This window comes from Rhinolophus hipposideros (genome assembly GCF_964194185.1).
Source record: "Rhinolophus hipposideros genome assembly, chromosome: X".
Lineage (NCBI taxonomy): Eukaryota > Metazoa > Chordata > Mammalia > Chiroptera > Rhinolophidae > Rhinolophus > Rhinolophus hipposideros.
In genome coordinates, this window is record NC_138046.1 from 120,008,865 (window position 1) to 120,026,956 (window position 18,092).

At 40.5% G+C, this 18,092-nt stretch overlaps 1 protein-coding gene across 5 annotated transcripts in view; it reads right to left on the minus strand.

Annotated features, from left to right (window-relative positions):
- Window positions 1–18,092, minus strand: part of FRMPD4 (FERM and PDZ domain containing 4) — a 750,657-nt gene that overhangs the window by 19,340 nt on the left and 713,225 nt on the right. For all 5 annotated transcript variants that reach the window (XM_081042401.1, XM_081042403.1, XM_081042402.1 and 2 more), the window contains 4 exons: window positions 14,909–15,013; window positions 12,310–12,417; window positions 7,726–7,857; window positions 5,487–5,606 (listed from right to left, as the gene is read on the minus strand). In XM_081042401.1, the coding sequence (XP_080898527.1) occupies window positions 5,487–5,606; window positions 7,726–7,857; window positions 12,310–12,417; window positions 14,909–15,013 (465 nt within the window). The remainder of the gene's footprint in view (window positions 1–5,486; window positions 5,607–7,725; window positions 7,858–12,309; window positions 12,418–14,908; window positions 15,014–18,092) is intronic.

Here is an 18,092-nt window from a genome sequence, read left to right on the forward strand (position 1 = left end):
AGGTGCTGCAATGGAACACACGAAGAACTGATAGCATGATGGCTTCTGGAATTTGTCTGACAGAGTGGGAATCCTGGGTTCAAATCCTGTTCCTCCCCTTCACAGGGGCGTGAGCTTGGGCAAATTCCTTAATGGTTCTGTGCCTCAGTTTCCTCTTCTGTAAACTGGGAATAATATACTGCTCCCTATTCACAGGGTTGTGGTGAAGCCCTTGGAACTCTACCTGGTAAACTGTAAGCAGTCACACGTGTTAACAGTGGTCATTGTCAGCTTCCTCTTGGTTGTCGTGTAGACCAGGGTCGGGGAGGCAGGTAATGGACAGCAGCATCTCTGGACCTACCCCACCTGCTTCTGAGTTCTGGCTTTGCCAGTGACTGTCCACGTACCTAACTTGGACCAGTTTACTTTAACCCTTGCAGCCTCAATTTTCTCATCTGTGTGATGGGGATTCATACTAACTGCCTCCCCCCACTCCACCCCTCCCCTAGTTGTGTGTTACACGAGATGCACACCAAACGCTTTACCGCAGCGCACTAGTGCACTCAGTAAAGGCAGCTATTAAAATCCTCAGTGCATTCCAATGGTGACTGCCACCACTGTGACTTTGAGGGAGTCATCCCATGTCTCAGCCTCAGTTTGTTCATCTGGAAAAGGGACTCACCTACCTCACAAAGTTTGTGGTGACCATCGTAGTGGCTGAGAGTGTGTAAAGTGTAACGTCCTATATGACCACCGCAAACGGTTTCAGGGTGGCTTTCTCCTCACTCACCAGGAGCAAAGGTCTGGGCCCAATGTTGACGGGAAGCACAGCATTGCTTAAGCATATTCTGCATGTGTGTTTACTTATTTCTGTTCTAGGAAACTAGGTTTTGGGGCTAGAAAATATGATATGTAGCCTCTTTCTCTCTTTCTTGTTCTTTACCTTGTCCCAAGACGATTTCAAATGGAAAACTGTATCAGGATTCGTTTGCCTCCTTTCCAAGAGAAGCGCATTTCTGACCACTTCATATACAGATTTTACTAAATGGGAACATGTACCTCTGTATAGTTTCTGCACACAATATTTACCTTTCAAATACTTATCCGTGTTGTGCTGGCACTGTGCAATGCATGTCCTGTCCATATACTCTGGGATCGTGCCTCTTAGCCCGTCCCTTCACTCCTTGGTAGTCATATGCTCACCCCCTTCCATCCCTAATATGGTCTTCCACATTGCATCCCCTTAAAATTTTATACCTATCAGGCTTGCACAGCACTGCTTGTTGGAAGTGGGTCAGACATGAGGTAGGAGATAGGGCCTTCTGAGTGAAGGCAGACCCTGAGAGCAATTCCAGGCTGCCATTTTGTTTTGATAGTCTTGGGTTTACCAGCTATTTTTAAGTGCTGAGGGTTTCCATAATGGGGTACCACAGGGTTGAGGGCCAAGACAGGGTCATTTTATAGAGTCTCATGAGGGTGAGGAAGCCACTCAGCAGAGTGTCAGGCCAAAACAAGCACTTCAATGTTAGTTTTTTGATAATTCACTTTCTTCTATGAGAACTATTGCATAGTGGATTTGAAACAGGATTTTAACAAAGAATTTATAGACAAAAGCCCCAGGTTCAACCCTACACTCTGTCAACTACTACTCAAAAGACCTTGGACATGGGATTTCATCTCTCTTGAGTCTCAGTTTCCTTATATGAAAAATGGGCTAACAACAACTCTCAAGGTTGTTGGTATACTTGTAAGGATGTTTCATTAAAATGGAATGTGCTTTATAAAGGTGAGTCATCACTATTACTTCTCCTAAGAATTGGGACCGGAATTGTTTTTTCCCATCCCTATTACACCGTGTGTGTGTGTGTGTGTGTGTGTGTGTGTGTGTGTGTATCGCCTGTATTTTAACTAGACTTCCAGGTGAATTTTTTATCAAGGTGATTAGTCACTTAATTACATTATATAATTAGTTCAGATTGATCCTGGAGAATTAGTGTGGAGTCTGACGTATATTTTGGTATTAATCATGCTTTTATTACTCTCAAGTATATTACTTAAAATACAGTTACACAAGCAAGTGGTGGTCATTGTTTTGCTAAATAGAGGTCCCAGACGATTCCAGTTTAGGCCTACAAACAGTTCATTTATAGTGAACATGTCAGATGTTAAAAAGGAAACTAATACTGCTAAAGTGTTTGAAAACTTTTTGTAGACTTGAGTATTATCCTGTTTACTAATTGGTGTAACTATCTTTTTCTGGATAGTGGGCAGGTAAATGTCAGCATGGCTCATTATAATTATGAATTAGAACAGTTTGGATGATTAGGGCTTACCATTAATGTGGGTACTGAAATCTGGAAAACACCTCATGGTCCATCGATGACTAGGAGATGAATAAATATTGTCGCTATTGAAAGCTGTTTTCATTGTCCTCATTAGGAGCCTGCTAGGTTGACTCAATTTTTGTCTTTGTAATGTGATATATATTGCTTCTGCTTACTCTTTTTGTTCTCTAGGCTACTTTTATTGCATCTTTAAAGTCAACATGGGCACACAGCACCATTTGCAGTGCTGAACATAATGACTTATGTTCATTAGACAGATATGTTATTTTAGGCATACCGCACATTCTGTGATACAAGGCATTTTGAAGCAGAGGGTCTGAGGCCAAGAAATTCTCATTTCCTATACTCAGTGGAAGATATATAAGATGATGGTTGCTTAATTTTGGTCTCTATTGCCCACTATACATGCCTTTCCAACCTCCCCCCACTGGCTACACATTGAAGGGGTGGTTTATCCACCACCCATAACACCCAAGGTGGGAAAGTAGAAACACCTCAGTCTTATGCTCACCGCAGAGCAAGATCCCTGGACAGACTTTTCTGTTCTCAGGACAGTCTCAGGGTATAAAAGATGAGATGTATCTTTTGAATAAGAAAGACCGCCATGAGTTGCATTAGATTTGGGCAAACATACCTTACACGGAACATGCGTAGCAGTACTCCTTGTTTACTAAAGAAGTTCCCCCCTCACCATATATTTGACCCCCTTTACCCTCATCTACCATCCCCCTCCCCCCTTACCCTCTGGTAACCACTGAACTATTGTCTGGATAACATACATGGTGATGGAAGGAGAACTGATTCTGGGTGGTGAGCACAGAATGTGATATATAGATGATGTATTACAGAATTGTACACCTGAAACCTATGTAATTTTACTAACCATTGTCACCCCAATAAACTTCAATAAAAAAAAAAAACTTCCCCCACCCCAAGACAAATGCAGCCACGTTCTTCTTTTACAAGTTCAGTGGGCTTACGATGTTTAAAACAGAAGCAAAGTAAAACGGTTCTAAAGCCTCAACTTGTTAATGGAGGACTATCTAATTATAGAGAATGACAACCGAATGTGTCTCACTGCCTACAGCCATGCACTGACCGGCACCTAACAAGGTGAAAAGCATAGCACACGATCTGAGCTGGGCTGCCAAAGCCCTGGGTTGGTTCTCCATGGGAATATGTCAGCAGTAACAGATCAGCTGACAATCAGGCCGTTTCATGCAGTTACGTCTGGATTACCTGGCCTGTTGGGGACCAAGGTATATTGTTGAGGGGTTCAGGTGACTAAAGTTTAACACTTATAAAACCAAAGTCATGACACTGTTCTGGGTCAAAAACTGTGTCAAGTGCACTACACATTTCTTTACTTGATAAACAGGGTATACTGAAGGGGATCTACCTTTTCCTGATGACTCAGGGTTATTTTCCTGAAAGCTAATCAGCCTACTGAGCTGTAAATACCATAGTCTCTTCCAAAGACCACCGAGGTGGGGAATGTTTAACTCGCCTTTCTCCCTCTGCTGGAATGTTCTGGTACATTCTGTTTTGGTTTTTTTCTCCTCTGACTTAATTTCTGTTCTCCAGGGCTTATTGCCACTTTAATGTATGTCACCATTTCTAACCTCTGACACTCATCTTGTCTCTGCTGTCTTCTACCTATTTTTTTCCCTCTCAACTTTTTAAAGATTACAAAAACTATACAAGAAATATACAAGAAAATACTGAGAATAGTAAAACAAATACCAGTATATCAACTACCCAGAGCTGACAAATGTTTTTTATTTTCTTTTTCCTACTTCTTTGCTTTTTATTCCTTACTTATGACTCCAGCAGTCTTTGCTATATACAGGTATCCCCAGCTAAAGAGAGCATGCCTTTTTTTGGAGGGGGTGTTCACTTTTGCCTTTTCTCCCTTTTTTGTGGGGGAGGTTACATAGGTTTACAACCTCTTTGAGTAGTTCTAAGGCTAGATGCCTAAGTTTTAAGTAAATGGGTTCTTACTGTTTAATGTGATTATATTGGGAATTTATGTGAGCATAATAGGAAGCATTTATAGAGAAATATAGGAACGTCTCCTAAATATCAAATGGATTAATTCCCTGTGGGACAAACTAGCAAAGATTCTTATTTTTGGAGGCCTTATTTTTTTGAAAAGTTTATTCCAGAATCAGATAGACAGTTTGCAAAGGGTACTGTCTCCTTAATGCTTTATTGTCTTGAAATTAATCATTCTAGTATAATGAATATCATAATTATTTCAGAACAATCTAAGTATCAAATAAATGAATAAGTAAATAAAGAAGGGAAAAGTCTTTCTTATAGAACGCCAATTAATAAATGAAGAAGAAATAATGGAATTAGAAAAATCATCCTTTTCAACCATAGCAATAATAATGGACTCAGGCAAGAATCATCAATCAATACTGAAAACTAGTGGGTGAAAGGATAATAAGAGAGTTGCAAAGTGACTCTCCACAAATTACTTATTAATTGAAAAAGGAAAAGTAGTAACTTCTGGATGGATAAACTTGGAGAATATCACTGTATCTAAGAGTCAAAGTCAGCCTTGCCATTAAGTGGACAAGCTGACATCATGTGCCTCCTGATATGATACACGAAGGAGAACACAAAAACTCATGTTGTCTGCTGCTTAAAATGCATAACCTAAATCTAATCAAGAAGAAACATCAGAGGAACCCAAATTGAGAGATTTCTACAAAATAACTGACCAGTGCTCTTCAAGACTATGAAGGTTTTGAAAGTCCAAGGTACTAGAAAATACGCACTGAAGTGGTTAGGGGTCAATGAGCATGATTTTGGTTACTGACATTCATATGGTTTAGAAAAAAAATTGTATGTGTGAAGGTGAGGGAACATGTACAAACACTAAAGGTAAAGTAAATGTGGTAAAACGTGAACAACTGGTGAATCTGGGTGAAGGATATCAAAGAGTTCTTTTACCACTTGCAACTTTTTCATAAGTATGAAATTGTTTCAAAATCCAAGGCAAAAATTCAAAAAGCACCATGGAATCATTTTACAATACACTGAGGTTGAGGTGGGGACAAAGAGATCCCAAACTTAAAGAATTCAGGAAAAAAACAACCCACAGTTGATTTATCCCACAACATTCATATAAAACATGTGCAAATTCTCACATACCTGAACGTAGAGATACTCGAAAGCAACTGGATCTCTCCTTAACAGGTCAATTGGATCCTTTGGGACAAAGCTAATTCGGAAAAGACACCTCATCTTATGGGAGCTGGGCCTCTGAGTCACCTAGAAGAGCAAAAATTGTCAGTGCTGACTCAGAAATGGCAGAGGAACACAGAAGCAAAGGCAACTTTCTCTGGACATTGAGGAAGGAAGTGGTTGAAATTCTTTCAATATTTGTCGTAGACATTCCCCGAAAACTGCAAAGACCTTGTGACTTAGGTCGAGTTCCCCAGAAGCAGACCCTGAGATGAGGGACTTACTAAGGAACTGGTCCCAGGAGAGACCAGTAAGGGAGTGGGGGAAGCAGGGCAGGCAGGAGAGGAAGCTGAGCAAGGCCATGGTACCCAGCAGAGCTTAGCTACCGCCTGTTCCTTGGGGGACTCTGGAGGGTAACTTACATCACAGAGCCATGGGACTTGAGCCAAAGGAGCACAGACAAGTCATTGGCTTTGAGCTGTCCCAGGGGGATGTGAATTTCCAGGTGGGATAAAATGGGAGCCAGGAGTCAGAGGGCAATCCCCGGAAGAAGATGCTGGATGTTATGATAGCACACCAAAGCTAGGGTGGGGTGGGAGGTACAAAATGGGACCCAGCGGGAGAGCACAGTGACTGCCCACTACAGTTTACTGCTGCATAACACTGCTTTGGGGTTCTTCTAAATTAGACTCCAGACTGACTGGAGTATAGAAAGCATGACAGTGTCCATCTTGGATGACGTCACATTGGAAAGTAGGAAGACGGAAGTTGTGGCCCATGCACTCAAATTGGAGTCCACAAGTTTCCAAATGACCCCAAACTTCTGATGCCATGACGCCGTTCGAATTGTTTAAAGAAGCTCAGACTACACCACAGGTTCCTCAGGGTTAAGGACCATGGATTGTTTAATTTGTTTTCCTTTTTTCCAGCACAGTATGTGCCAAATACTAGGTGTTAGTTTCTTAACTCCTTTTGCAACAAAAGGGAATCAATCAATGAATAGTAGGCACTTAGTACACAGCTGAATGAATGAAAAGGCACTGGACTCCAAGAAAGAAGGTGAAAGCTCTCCAATTCCCCTTCAAGGAGTCAACAAGATGAAACTAAGACCATGCACAGCTGGACTTTTCATCACGTGTATGTAGTTTCATGTACTGATAACTACTTTTATGCAGCGAATAAATCTGGCAAAATAAAAGTGTTCGTGAACTGCAATTTAGAAATTCAAAATAAATACAGCAATAGCTTTACTGAGCCCCATGGCATGTGCATGCATGTGTGCATACACATGTGTATTTATATTCCTACAGTTTACATGCTATCTTCATTGTAGGAGAATTTCAATGGGAAACACCCTTTTTGAAAGGTATACTGGGCATCCTGAGAGGTAGTAACACTGACCGGCTTTCTGGCTGGGGGCAGGATTGCAAAGCTGAGTGGACGCAGGAGACGGAGGGCGATGGGCTGCTCACCCGTGGCTCATGGTAAAAGAAAGCAGAAAGTAGGAACCTAAGAGCCTACAGTCCACTCATCATTGAACTCTCCTACGTGAGAGGAATTTGTTCAAGTCCCTTATACGTCCAACAAAGACTCTGCTTGTGTGAAGTACAGGAAAAGTCAGAATGCAGTGCTGAATTCAGCAGCCACGCAGCCTGCTTGTCTCCCCACAGAACAGATGGGGGTGGCATCTTGACGACCAGGAACTGGGACACACTGGTGGATCACATAGTATTTCCAGTGGGAAAGGCTGGGGGAGGGATTTCAGACTTCCAAAAATAGTCTGACGTTTACACCCAGACCCGAAAACAACTAAATATGATTTCTCTTTAACTTAAATAACCTCCGAAACCATTTCCTTTTAATGGTTTCAAGACATCAATTATCAAAACAGGTGAACAAGTCTTTACAATGACATAACATATAATTCTACAGAGCCATAGTCCCAAAGAGTGGCTGCTGAGTCGTTGAATAACAAATCCGTTTCTGAGACCAACTGAGAGTCTATGAAAACACTGACAAAAAGGGAGAAACATCACCTTGAGGTGTAAAATCCATTATTAATGCCAGCGCTTCCTTTAGTGGGGTCACCCAGCAATGCAGAATACATTTAAAGGATTTGAGGCGGGGTGGGGTAAGGGTGTTCTGGTGCATGGCGGCCTCTGCTCTCAGCCGCAGCATGATCACGTGAGGGTGTAATTCCACACACCTGAGTTAGGGTCTCCTGTTCATGGAGTAAGAGCAGCTTGGTTCCAGCGCCTTCTGTCCTCTGCTCCAGCATAAGGGAGAAATGTTCGATGCCTTTGATAGAGAGCTTCTCTTGAAGCGTTAAGATGACATCCTTACAGAGGAAACATTGACAAGGTGGGATCAAAACCAAGGTAGCCCTCCTGTGCAGTCTAGCATGACCAAAAAGTGTTGCACAAATAGGCTTCAGATCTTTAGATGTTATACTTTTGGTTGGTTCTGAAGCTGGATGCTCGAAAGACCCAAAAAGAAACAGAAATGAGGGCTTGTCTCTCTTACCCTTTTCCTGGCCTCCCCCACCTCCAAATCTTTATGGAGTTCAGAAACAGGCAACAAGGTGAAGAGCTGGGGGAGGTGCTTACCTATTATCTAAAGTCTTAGTCTAGAAAGCTTATCAATATATTGTGCAGGGTAGTCGGTTTCGTTCTATTTTCTTTTAAATGGATGGCAATTAAACCACCTCTGAAAGTGCTTTACCCCAGGGGTCAGCAAAATATCACCCGCATGCCAAATCCAGCTCACTGTCTGTTTGGATAAATACAGTTTTATTGGCACACAGCCATGCCTCTTTACTTCAATATATGGCTGCTTTTGTGCTCTGCACAGGCAGAGTTGAGTAGTTGCAGCAGAGCCTGTGTGACCTGTGAAGCCTCCAATATTTGCTTTCTGGCCCTTTACAAGAAAACCTTTGCCAACCCCTAGCCTACATTCCTGTAAGCGAAGTATGGTGGTGGTAAGGAATGTGGGCTTTGAAAATTCTGGGTTTTAACCCCAGCTCTATCACATATTAGCTGTGCAGCTTAGGGCAAGTTGTTTAACCTCTAAGTATCTTAGTGTCTCTATCCATAAATGGGGGATAATAATAATACCTGCCTCAGATTAGATATAAGCACTAAATGAGTTAAGACACAGAAAGCATCTATTATAGCACAGTTTGGCACAGTCAGGGCACTGTAACAATATAGTACATATATTAGCTTTTATTTTAAATCTCTGGGGAAGGTAGAATGAGCAAGCATCATCAGCAATCCTTTAAAAGAGTAAACGTTTATGAACAGAAAGGTGTTCCAGACACAAACACATGTGTACTGCAATGCAAAACTAATGTTCTCAACCATTACACTTTTTTCATGTACTTGAAAACTAGTCAGTGATCTCTCTTCAAGACAATGTATACTCCAGTGCTAAATATCCCATAGAGCAGTGGTATTCAACTGGGGCAAAACTGCCCCACAGCAACATTTGGCAACTTCTGGAGACATGTTTGGTTGCCACAGTGGGACCGGGGATGCTAGGCATTGAGGGTTGCTACTCAGTCTATTACAGCACAAGATGGCCCCTGCAACAAACAATTCTCTGGTCCCAAGTATCAAAGTGCCAAGAGAGAGGAACCCTGTGGTACACGGAATTGTTTGGTTTATTTTTACTGATCTTTCTAAGGTTTTGATTCTTCTCTGTGGACCTTTTTCAATTTCTTCAGGCAAAGGTCCCTACACCCACCCACCACCAAAAAACAAAACAAAAAAAATCATTCAACAGAAATGCCTTTACTATATTGAATTTCATAAAAAGATTCTCTGTTTCATAATGTTTGCCCAAAGCCCAGGAAAGAGAAAAAAAAAATCCTTGTGTAGCAATACATACTTTATAAAACCTTTTCCTGAATCACCAGGGAGGACACTGGAAAATCAATAGCAGTACTTTTTTTCCTATTGTGACTGAAAGAATTTTGGCAATTTTATAAAACACTGTCATATCCCTTTTATAACTATACTATTTCCATTTTATGTCTACCAGCCTGGGTCTGTTGTGATAATAAGGCTGTTAGGTACAAGATAAGATAACTATAATTTCTTGTGAACTTTTTGCTTTGCTTCCTGTCTTCTCATTGTCATCTGCCATCCTCAGGGAAATCAAACTTAGTCTAGTGTGGGTTCCCATAATAAAGAGGCCAGAGGGAATTAACAACAGGAATCTTTTCCAAATTCATATTTATTTCTGTTAAAAAATACATTCAAGTCTTTATCAATATCTTCAGATAGGGGAGGGAGTCCAATAGCAAGGAGCTTTTCTGACCAGTTGGTGTTACAGAATAAGGCCATTGTATCTGAGGGAGCTGTAATAATGCAGCTTTATGGGTTAGGTCAGGGGTGTGGCCACGCCCATTCATTTGCATATTGTCAGTGCAGTAAAGGATTTGTCTTCCCTAAAGAAAGGTTTGCCTCTTTACTTCCACCTCTTGGGAGGTAACCTCGAAGACCTTGGAGTGTCCTGCCTGATAGGAGTGTCTTTGTTTACCTGAGGACCTTGGGCCACACCAGATAGTCCATGCTGACAATGTGATTTATGGTGGGGACCTTGGGCCATGTGGTATCAGCTTCACCTCGGGTCAGCCACACAGGTGGTCAGCTATGTCTATGTAGCCAACCTCCAGTAAAAACTGAACACCAAGGCTCAGGTGAGCTTCTCTGGTTGGCAGTACTCTGTGCATGTTGTCACACATCATTGCTGGAGGAAAAGAGCACAACTCCACTGGGAGAGGACAACTAGAAACTCCGTGGCCAGTCTGCTGCCCCTATGCACCTTTCCTTGTTGTTGATTTCAATCTGTATCCTTTTGCTGTAATAAACTGTAAGTGTGAGTATAACAATTTGCTGTGTTCTGTGAGTCCTTCAATGAGTTATTGAAACTCCTCACTATGACCACCTTTCTATGACTGCTTTCATGATACAATAGCAGAGTTGAGTAGTTGCAACAGAGATCAAATGTCCCACAAAGCCTAAAATATTTACTCTTGAGCCCTTGCCAGAGAAAATTGTCAAGTCCTAGGTTAGTTGATTAATAATTAGAGTAACACCTTACTATAAACTGATTTTGAATAAGAATAAAGGAAAAGGACTTTTTTTAGTCATCACCATTTACAATGAGCAGTTTTGTATGAAGGAAGTTAATATTTCATCTGGAATGATTAAAGGATGACTTAAATGCTCTATCATCAATCTACTCTTATTGTCTGCTCTATTACCTGCTAAATCACTACCTATTTAAATCAATTCAAAACAAGCTGCTTGCTTGTATGATGACAACAAGAACGCACACTGAGTGAGCCTTTGCAGAAATGCAATCATTCATGAGGTTTGCTCATTAATTTAAAAAACTGAGAATTAGGGGTTGACTATTGATAGACATTTTTAACCCAGAGTTAATATTCTCTTGATACATTATTGTACAGATCATCGTAAGATTTTTTTTTACCTCCATAAAATCTCTTTCACTGTGCATTTGAAGAAAGCCTATTTTAGGCTGATGGAGCATTATGGAGCAATCAATTTCTGAACATACTTTTGTCCAAAAAAAGAGAATATGTACTTTTTTTCCCCAGGAAGGAAGCATGAAAGGAAAAACTCATATGCTTTGTTATGATACCCATTACGTAAACTCACCTGTAGCTCTGAAATACAGTAATTCTCCCTCATCCGCGGTTTCACTTTCCGCGGTTTCAGTTACCTGCAGTCAACTGCGGTCCAAAAGTATTAAATGGAAAATTCCAGAAAGAAACAATTCATACGTTTTAAATTGTGCGCTGTTCTGAGTAGATGGATGAACTCTCCAGACGTGACCCATCCCTTTGTCCAGCGTCTCCAAGCTCTATAGGCTCCCCACCCATTAGTTACTTAGCAGCCATCTCAATGATCAGATCAACTGACAAGGTATCACAGGGCTTGTGTTCAAGTCACCCTTATTTTACTTCATGATGGCTCCAAAGCACAAGAGTAGTGACGTTGGTAATTCGGACGTGCCAAAGAGAAGCCGTAAAGTGCTTCCTTTCAGTGAAAAGATATATGTATATATAGGCAAAAACATAGTATATATAGGGTTCAATACTATCTGAGGTTTCAGGCATCCACTGGGGGGTCTTAGAAGGTATCTGTCATGAATAAGGGGGACTACTGTAATAGCATTGCTTTGTGACTCTTCCTTTTCACCACTTTTCCTAAGAAGCGTGTGTCATTTTTGCTTTTTATGCATTATTTCCATAAAATTGTTTCCAGTAATTAAAAGTAAATGTTATCTTTACGTTATTCTACCTCTTGTTTTTGCTGGACACCAAAGTACCAGATATTCAATTAATACCTAACATCTTAATCTTCTTGGTGGCTAATATTGCTGAAAAATCATGCTGGCTTTGGGCAGGGTGCCAAGCCTTCTTGGTGACAGTCATGCTATTTTAATTAATTTCCAGTTGCATTAAAATGACTAGCTGTAGTGGTTCATCAGTGACAGCACATTATATTGTTTTCGAACACACACACACACACACACACACACACACACACACACACACCCCCTAGAACCTTAGTTAAAACTTTTTGGTTTGGTCTGTTTTTAAGTACTCACACACTATCTTACTTGGAAGCAACCAAAAAAAAAATCTCAAAAATAAATAGAAAGCTCGGAAAGGAGGTGCTGCCATACAAGACTCATAGTGCAGTTTTCACTTCCTATCTGGCAGTGTTCAGATACAGAGTTTAGTGGGTCCTCTTACCTTTATGGAGGTGTTGGAGTCAAAGCGAAATGATTTGGTCTGCCCATTTTCCAGATAGACTTTCAAAACATTTGGCATAAAAAGAAGTGAATTATCCTTAACAGTTTCCTGTTTAACAAGAAGAACAAAAAAAGAAGAAGGGGTTTACGTCAGTTGAATTATAATTCTGCTCTTTGCAGTAACTGCACATATCTACAATTTATTCTAATGCAACATAAAAAAAAATGAACTCTCTAAGGCAAACCAAAGTGTCCCTTTGGTGATATCTGAGTTCTGTTGTTCATAGAAAAAATTATTTTTTTCCAGCTACAACTAACTCAGTTGATTCAAATAAAAGACTTTTTCCCATGAGAAAATCAATCAGATGAGTTTCTTTTCTGAAATCAAAGTTTCCCATTGGAACACAATTACAGAAATAATTCCTTTGTAACTGAGCCAGTGTTTGGGACTACAAGCCCAGACTTTAGCAGAGCAGTTTGTCTGGCGCGGAACGAGGTCCAGCAATGATGTTTGATGTAATGCCTGTTGGCGCCTGGCAGAGGTCATGACAGTGAATCACAAGCATTAATCAGCTTCAAATGTAACGTTACTTTTTTTTAGCTCATTTAGGAATGTTCCTCAAACTCAAAGGGGACATATCAGGAATGGGTTAGTGTGTTAGTGGAGTAAAATACTAAGTCTACATATAACAAATAGAGCATAATTTTAAAATAACTCAAAAAGAGATATGCAAAACACAACCCAAAGTAAACAACATAAATGCATTCCTTTGAATTTTCTCTGTAATTGGAAGTAGGGAGGGATGAAAGGAGGAGAGAGAAAGCATGTTGGATGAGTTCCATGATGCCTGGAGTGAACTGTGTTACTCGCATACAGTTGGTCATAGTCACAGGAGTTGAAGGGACTTCTGCAATCATGAAACCATACGTCCCCTGGTTTACAGATGAGGAAACTGAAGATGAGATGTTCAGAGATTTGCTAATGTCCTATAGTTCGTCCCTGAGAATTCAATCTCTAACTATTTCCGTAACAGGCTCTGTGCCTTTCCCTTCCGATTTCTTTCAATGAATTTTCTTCCCTCTCCTTTCTATTCCCATGGACTTCAAACATGACTTTCCTGCCACCCAGAATGACTCAGGTGAGCAAGAGCAGACTGGAAGTGAAGACGGTCACAAAGGGTGAGGAGCAGACACCTGACTGAACGTCCCTGTCACACACAGCTGAGCTGTCCTCACACACCACATACCTCCAATGAGCCCTGTTCAATCTCGGTACAAAGTGAAACTGCCACAGCAGCTTCTCGTGTCAAATTCTCTCTAAAGATGCATAAACCAATGGCCCAATCTCATGCTGGGAAGCTTGAGAAAAGATGAGGCACGTTTCACACGACCTCTGTGATACAGTGATTCTTCTGTAACTGGACCCTTCCAGCCTTAAGCTGGGACAGTCTTCTTCTGAAATGACAATGTATGGTAAACTGCATCCAGAATGACAGGGACCCACTGAGATGAGCAGAACAGACCACAGTGTGAAGGGAAGCAGAGTGGATAGAGTGAGAGATGGCTGTTGGGAGGACAAGGCCACAGCTCAAACACTCACAGGGCAGCACATGACAGCGCCAGGCCTCCTCCCACAAGCACAGATTTGATAGATTGGCCAGCTGATCCCTGGGTACTGGGTGGGCAGACAGGTCAGCAAGCTTGGGCTAAAGACACTTGGACCATGAGTGCTTTACCTGGGATGTGCAGTCCTACATCTTCAAATTCAGATCTAGGACCATGCTCAGGGAAGAGTTTGTGACCTCTAATGAGCATGGCATGGATAGATTGTACCCTTGTGAGTTTATTTAAATAATACCAACAACAAAACCTTAACAAAAAAAGCTGGCATTTCACACGTCCAAACAATATTAGTGTCCTAGATGACAGCTTTCTAAAAACTAAAAACACTGCGTGACATTCTTTTGGGAAAAAAATGAAATTAAATCATCCTATTAATGTTTGTATTACTATTCATTTTGAAGATCAATCATGTGCCCGAGCAATCATGATTTCTATCAAGACCTGCTGATGGAAATCTGGGTGGTATTTCTTTACTTGTGGCTGCCTATAGGAAAGCTTTCCATCTTTTGAACTTCTTTCTACTTTGATTAGTTGAAAGAATGGAGATATTTTATTTTGGTAAGGAAAAGAATTAGTGGAAACACAATACCTTTCTCAAAATACAGAAAGGGCTGTCATGGAAGAACGCTTAGTTGGCAGAATGGGAAGAAACCGGTGGAAGTTTCAAAGAGCCATATTTTACTCAAAAGGAGGCCATGACAGTGACCTCAAATCAAACGAACTCCCTTGCAAAACAGTGCCGTCTCTAACAGTGGAAGCATTCAAGGAAATACTGGACTATTATGGATTCTGGAAATGTTAGCGGGAATACATCAGGCACAACCTGCTGTTTGCTCGAGTCCTTTACAATCCTGAGATTTGACACTCCTGTGAAATCCAACAACCAGCTTCACACTGATCATTCCAGTGGGGGTACTGGTTTTGCTCAGTGTCTCAGTGGCTCTCTCTGCATCACAGGCAGATGACTATCAACTCACCGACACCTGGCCGTTGATGATGACCTCTTCGGAGAAGCGCACTTTCACTGGATTGGACTTTAATCTGGCCTTTTTTGCAGCACTAATAAATGCTGATTTGGGAGACTGAAAAAAAGAAAACATTTTCTCTGGTTATTGGTAACATAATGCACACTTTGTAACAGTTGTTTTTGATCTCTATCCTCCCAGAGATGCAATATGTTGGAGTGTCTGGTGCATGCCCAATTCAAGGATGAAATACAGATCATGGGTGCATTCAAAACCCTGCCATGCTCTTAAAGTAGTTTTATTTAGTCACCAGACCAGAACTACAGACAGCATGTTCCATGTTCTCACATTTCCCAGGACCTTTTAAAATGATGGCTGTCAGAGTACCTAAACCCTGATTTTAAGACAGACCTTTGAATACTATGTGGAAGGTGAGGTGGGGGCCAAATCTAATGTTGGGTTTACGATGAGTTCATCACTAATCATCTATTTTAAAAGGTGGAGAAGAGCTACTAGTAATTCTAACATGATTGATAATCCCATTGTTATCCACATTAAGGGCATGTGGGCGAGTGAGCAGATAAGTACACGCACGCATGTGCACACCTTACATACCGGAAACTTGAATTGCAAGCCCTTGATGGTAACCTGTGAACCTGTCGTGTTGCTGGGCAGGGTACAGAGGAAGCCTTGACTTACAACTGAAAGATGACCTCATAGTCTGCCTTTTGTTATAGGTTCTCTGTTGGAAAGACGGCTAAGTGACTCACTTCTTTTTCAATTTTCAGAAACTGAAAATCCAATGGGAAATCCTGCTTAGAAGGGTACTGGGAGCCCTTGCTGCATGATCTTTGTAAATTTACCTCATCTAAGCATCACCCTTGTTGCATAATTTTAATGAAGCCTGAGGGGAAGGGAACTCACATCTAGGAGGTGTGTGCACCATTTGTTTGTTTTAAAAGAGAATAGCATTCTCTATTGAACATAATATGGACATAAATATTTAGTTTGAATCACATAATTGCTATTTTATAGAGTAGAATGGTCAAATATTGAAAATTGCGCATGGTTCGACCTAATGTTTGTCACACTATGTAGACCTCAGAGGTTGAGGCTGTTGTGTAAAGAATTCTAGTAATTGACTCTAAAATCAACAGAGGCTCAACCTTCTGTGTATTGTATTAATCTCAAGGCACAAAAGCCAATTAGGGTATCCCATACTTTGAAAAAGAAAAAGATTCTCATCTTTGTCCAATACAAGTATACCTGAGACCAAGTAAAAGACAATACGATTGAATGGATATGTAAAATGTGGTCTATTCATACAATAGAACATTATTCAGTTATAAAAGGAATGAAGTACTGACATACTACAACATGGAGAAACCTCAAAAACATTATGTTAAGTGAAAGAAATCAGACACAAAAGGCCACATATTATATGACTTGATTCCATAGTATATGAAATATCCAGGATAAGCAAAGCCATAGAGACAGAAAGTAGACTAGTGGTTGCCAGAGGCTTGGAGGGGGGGGGAATGGGGAGTGACTGTTTAATGGGAACAGGGTTTCCTTTGGGAGTAAAGAAAAAGTTGTGGAGCTAGACAGTGGCAACGGTTGCACAAGAGTTTGAATGTACTTAATGCCACAGAATTGTACACTTTAAAATGGTTAAAATGGTAGATCTATGTTATGTGTAGATAATAAATAATAAAATACTTTTTACTATAATAATACAAAACACTAAAATAAAACAAAATCACTGTTGAAAAAAACATGATAAAACATGTGTGGGTCTATTCCTGGGTGGAGTTTTGCTTTGATATTGGGGGAATCCTGTTATTTTGAAAGTTCCCCTCCATACCCACCCCAGTGTCAGAAGACTGGATGGATGGATGATGGTTCGGCCTCTAGAGCTTTAATTTCTCCACTTATGCAAGATGCTTTAACAGAATGACTGCCCTTTTAAAAAACCAAACCAAACCAAAAAGAAAAAAAACCCTTCTGAATGGCTGCTCCTCCAAAAGAACAGCTTTGAACATGTTCAACGTGACTTTAAAAGTCCTATTGTAGAGCTGAAACGATATGACAGCGGTGTTTTCATTGGTATCTCGGTAATTATAGGCCAAGTTTAATAATGATTAACGAACAAATCATATAGGACTGAGTTCATTTGCTTGTGATGTGCCATTTTTTAGCTGAAGGGAAAACATTATTCTCCCTTAATGATTTTAAGCAAGTGATATTTACATTGGCACAATGAGTTTAGCACAAGTGAAGCGGCTGTAATAAAGCTACCCAGAACAGACACTACTAATTAGATGAGATGTCAGAATGCAGTAACACCCCACTTCTCCAGCATTGTTTGGGAGTGAAGGATTTCACACGTGTTCAATGTGCCAGATACTGAATTTTTAATGTAATGTTTCACCATATTTTTCTAAAATGTTCTACATAATTCTTTGCCTCAATAAAAAAGTATATTTAACAGAACTTAGCTTTTTATGCATATCATTTGATGTGTATAATCTTAGAATGCAGTGATGTTCCCATGAAAGTAGATAGGGTTATTGACCCTTAAAGCAAGTGGCCCCAGAGAGCAGCACTTGCCAAGCTGGGAATGTTTCTCTCTTCTCTCTGTAGCTATAGCATGCCCACCTCTTGCAGCCCCATTCCCATACATAATCGCCATGCCCTAATGACAAACCTCATAATCTAGGAAAACAAGAAAGCAAACTAGATAGCCAAGGTAGTTAAGTAATTAACTTAGTAGTTGTTTTATACATATTTTGAAGTCAACAGACTTGGGATAAAAGTCTAACTAAGAATCCATATGAGTGCATTTTTCTTATTCTGGATTTATGACTATTTCATATTACTGACATATATTTTAAAAGTTGCTTTTGATAATAAAAGCATAAGCTCTTCAAGTCTGAAGGTTACTGAATTAAAATCAACAAAGTAATGGCTTATTCCGGTGGCTGGAGTTACTTGTGGTACATGGCGAATGTAAACCAGTCATGACTGCAGTTTTAACTCAGATCTCTCTTTGCAGCTCAAAAAATATACAATGTGCACCACTCAAAAATCTGACGAATTAATTCTTAGCAACCTGCAGACCTGTAGGTGTTGTTCACAAGCACTTTATATCCTGTGGTGGAAATGACAAGTAATTACCATTTAGAATAATCAGATT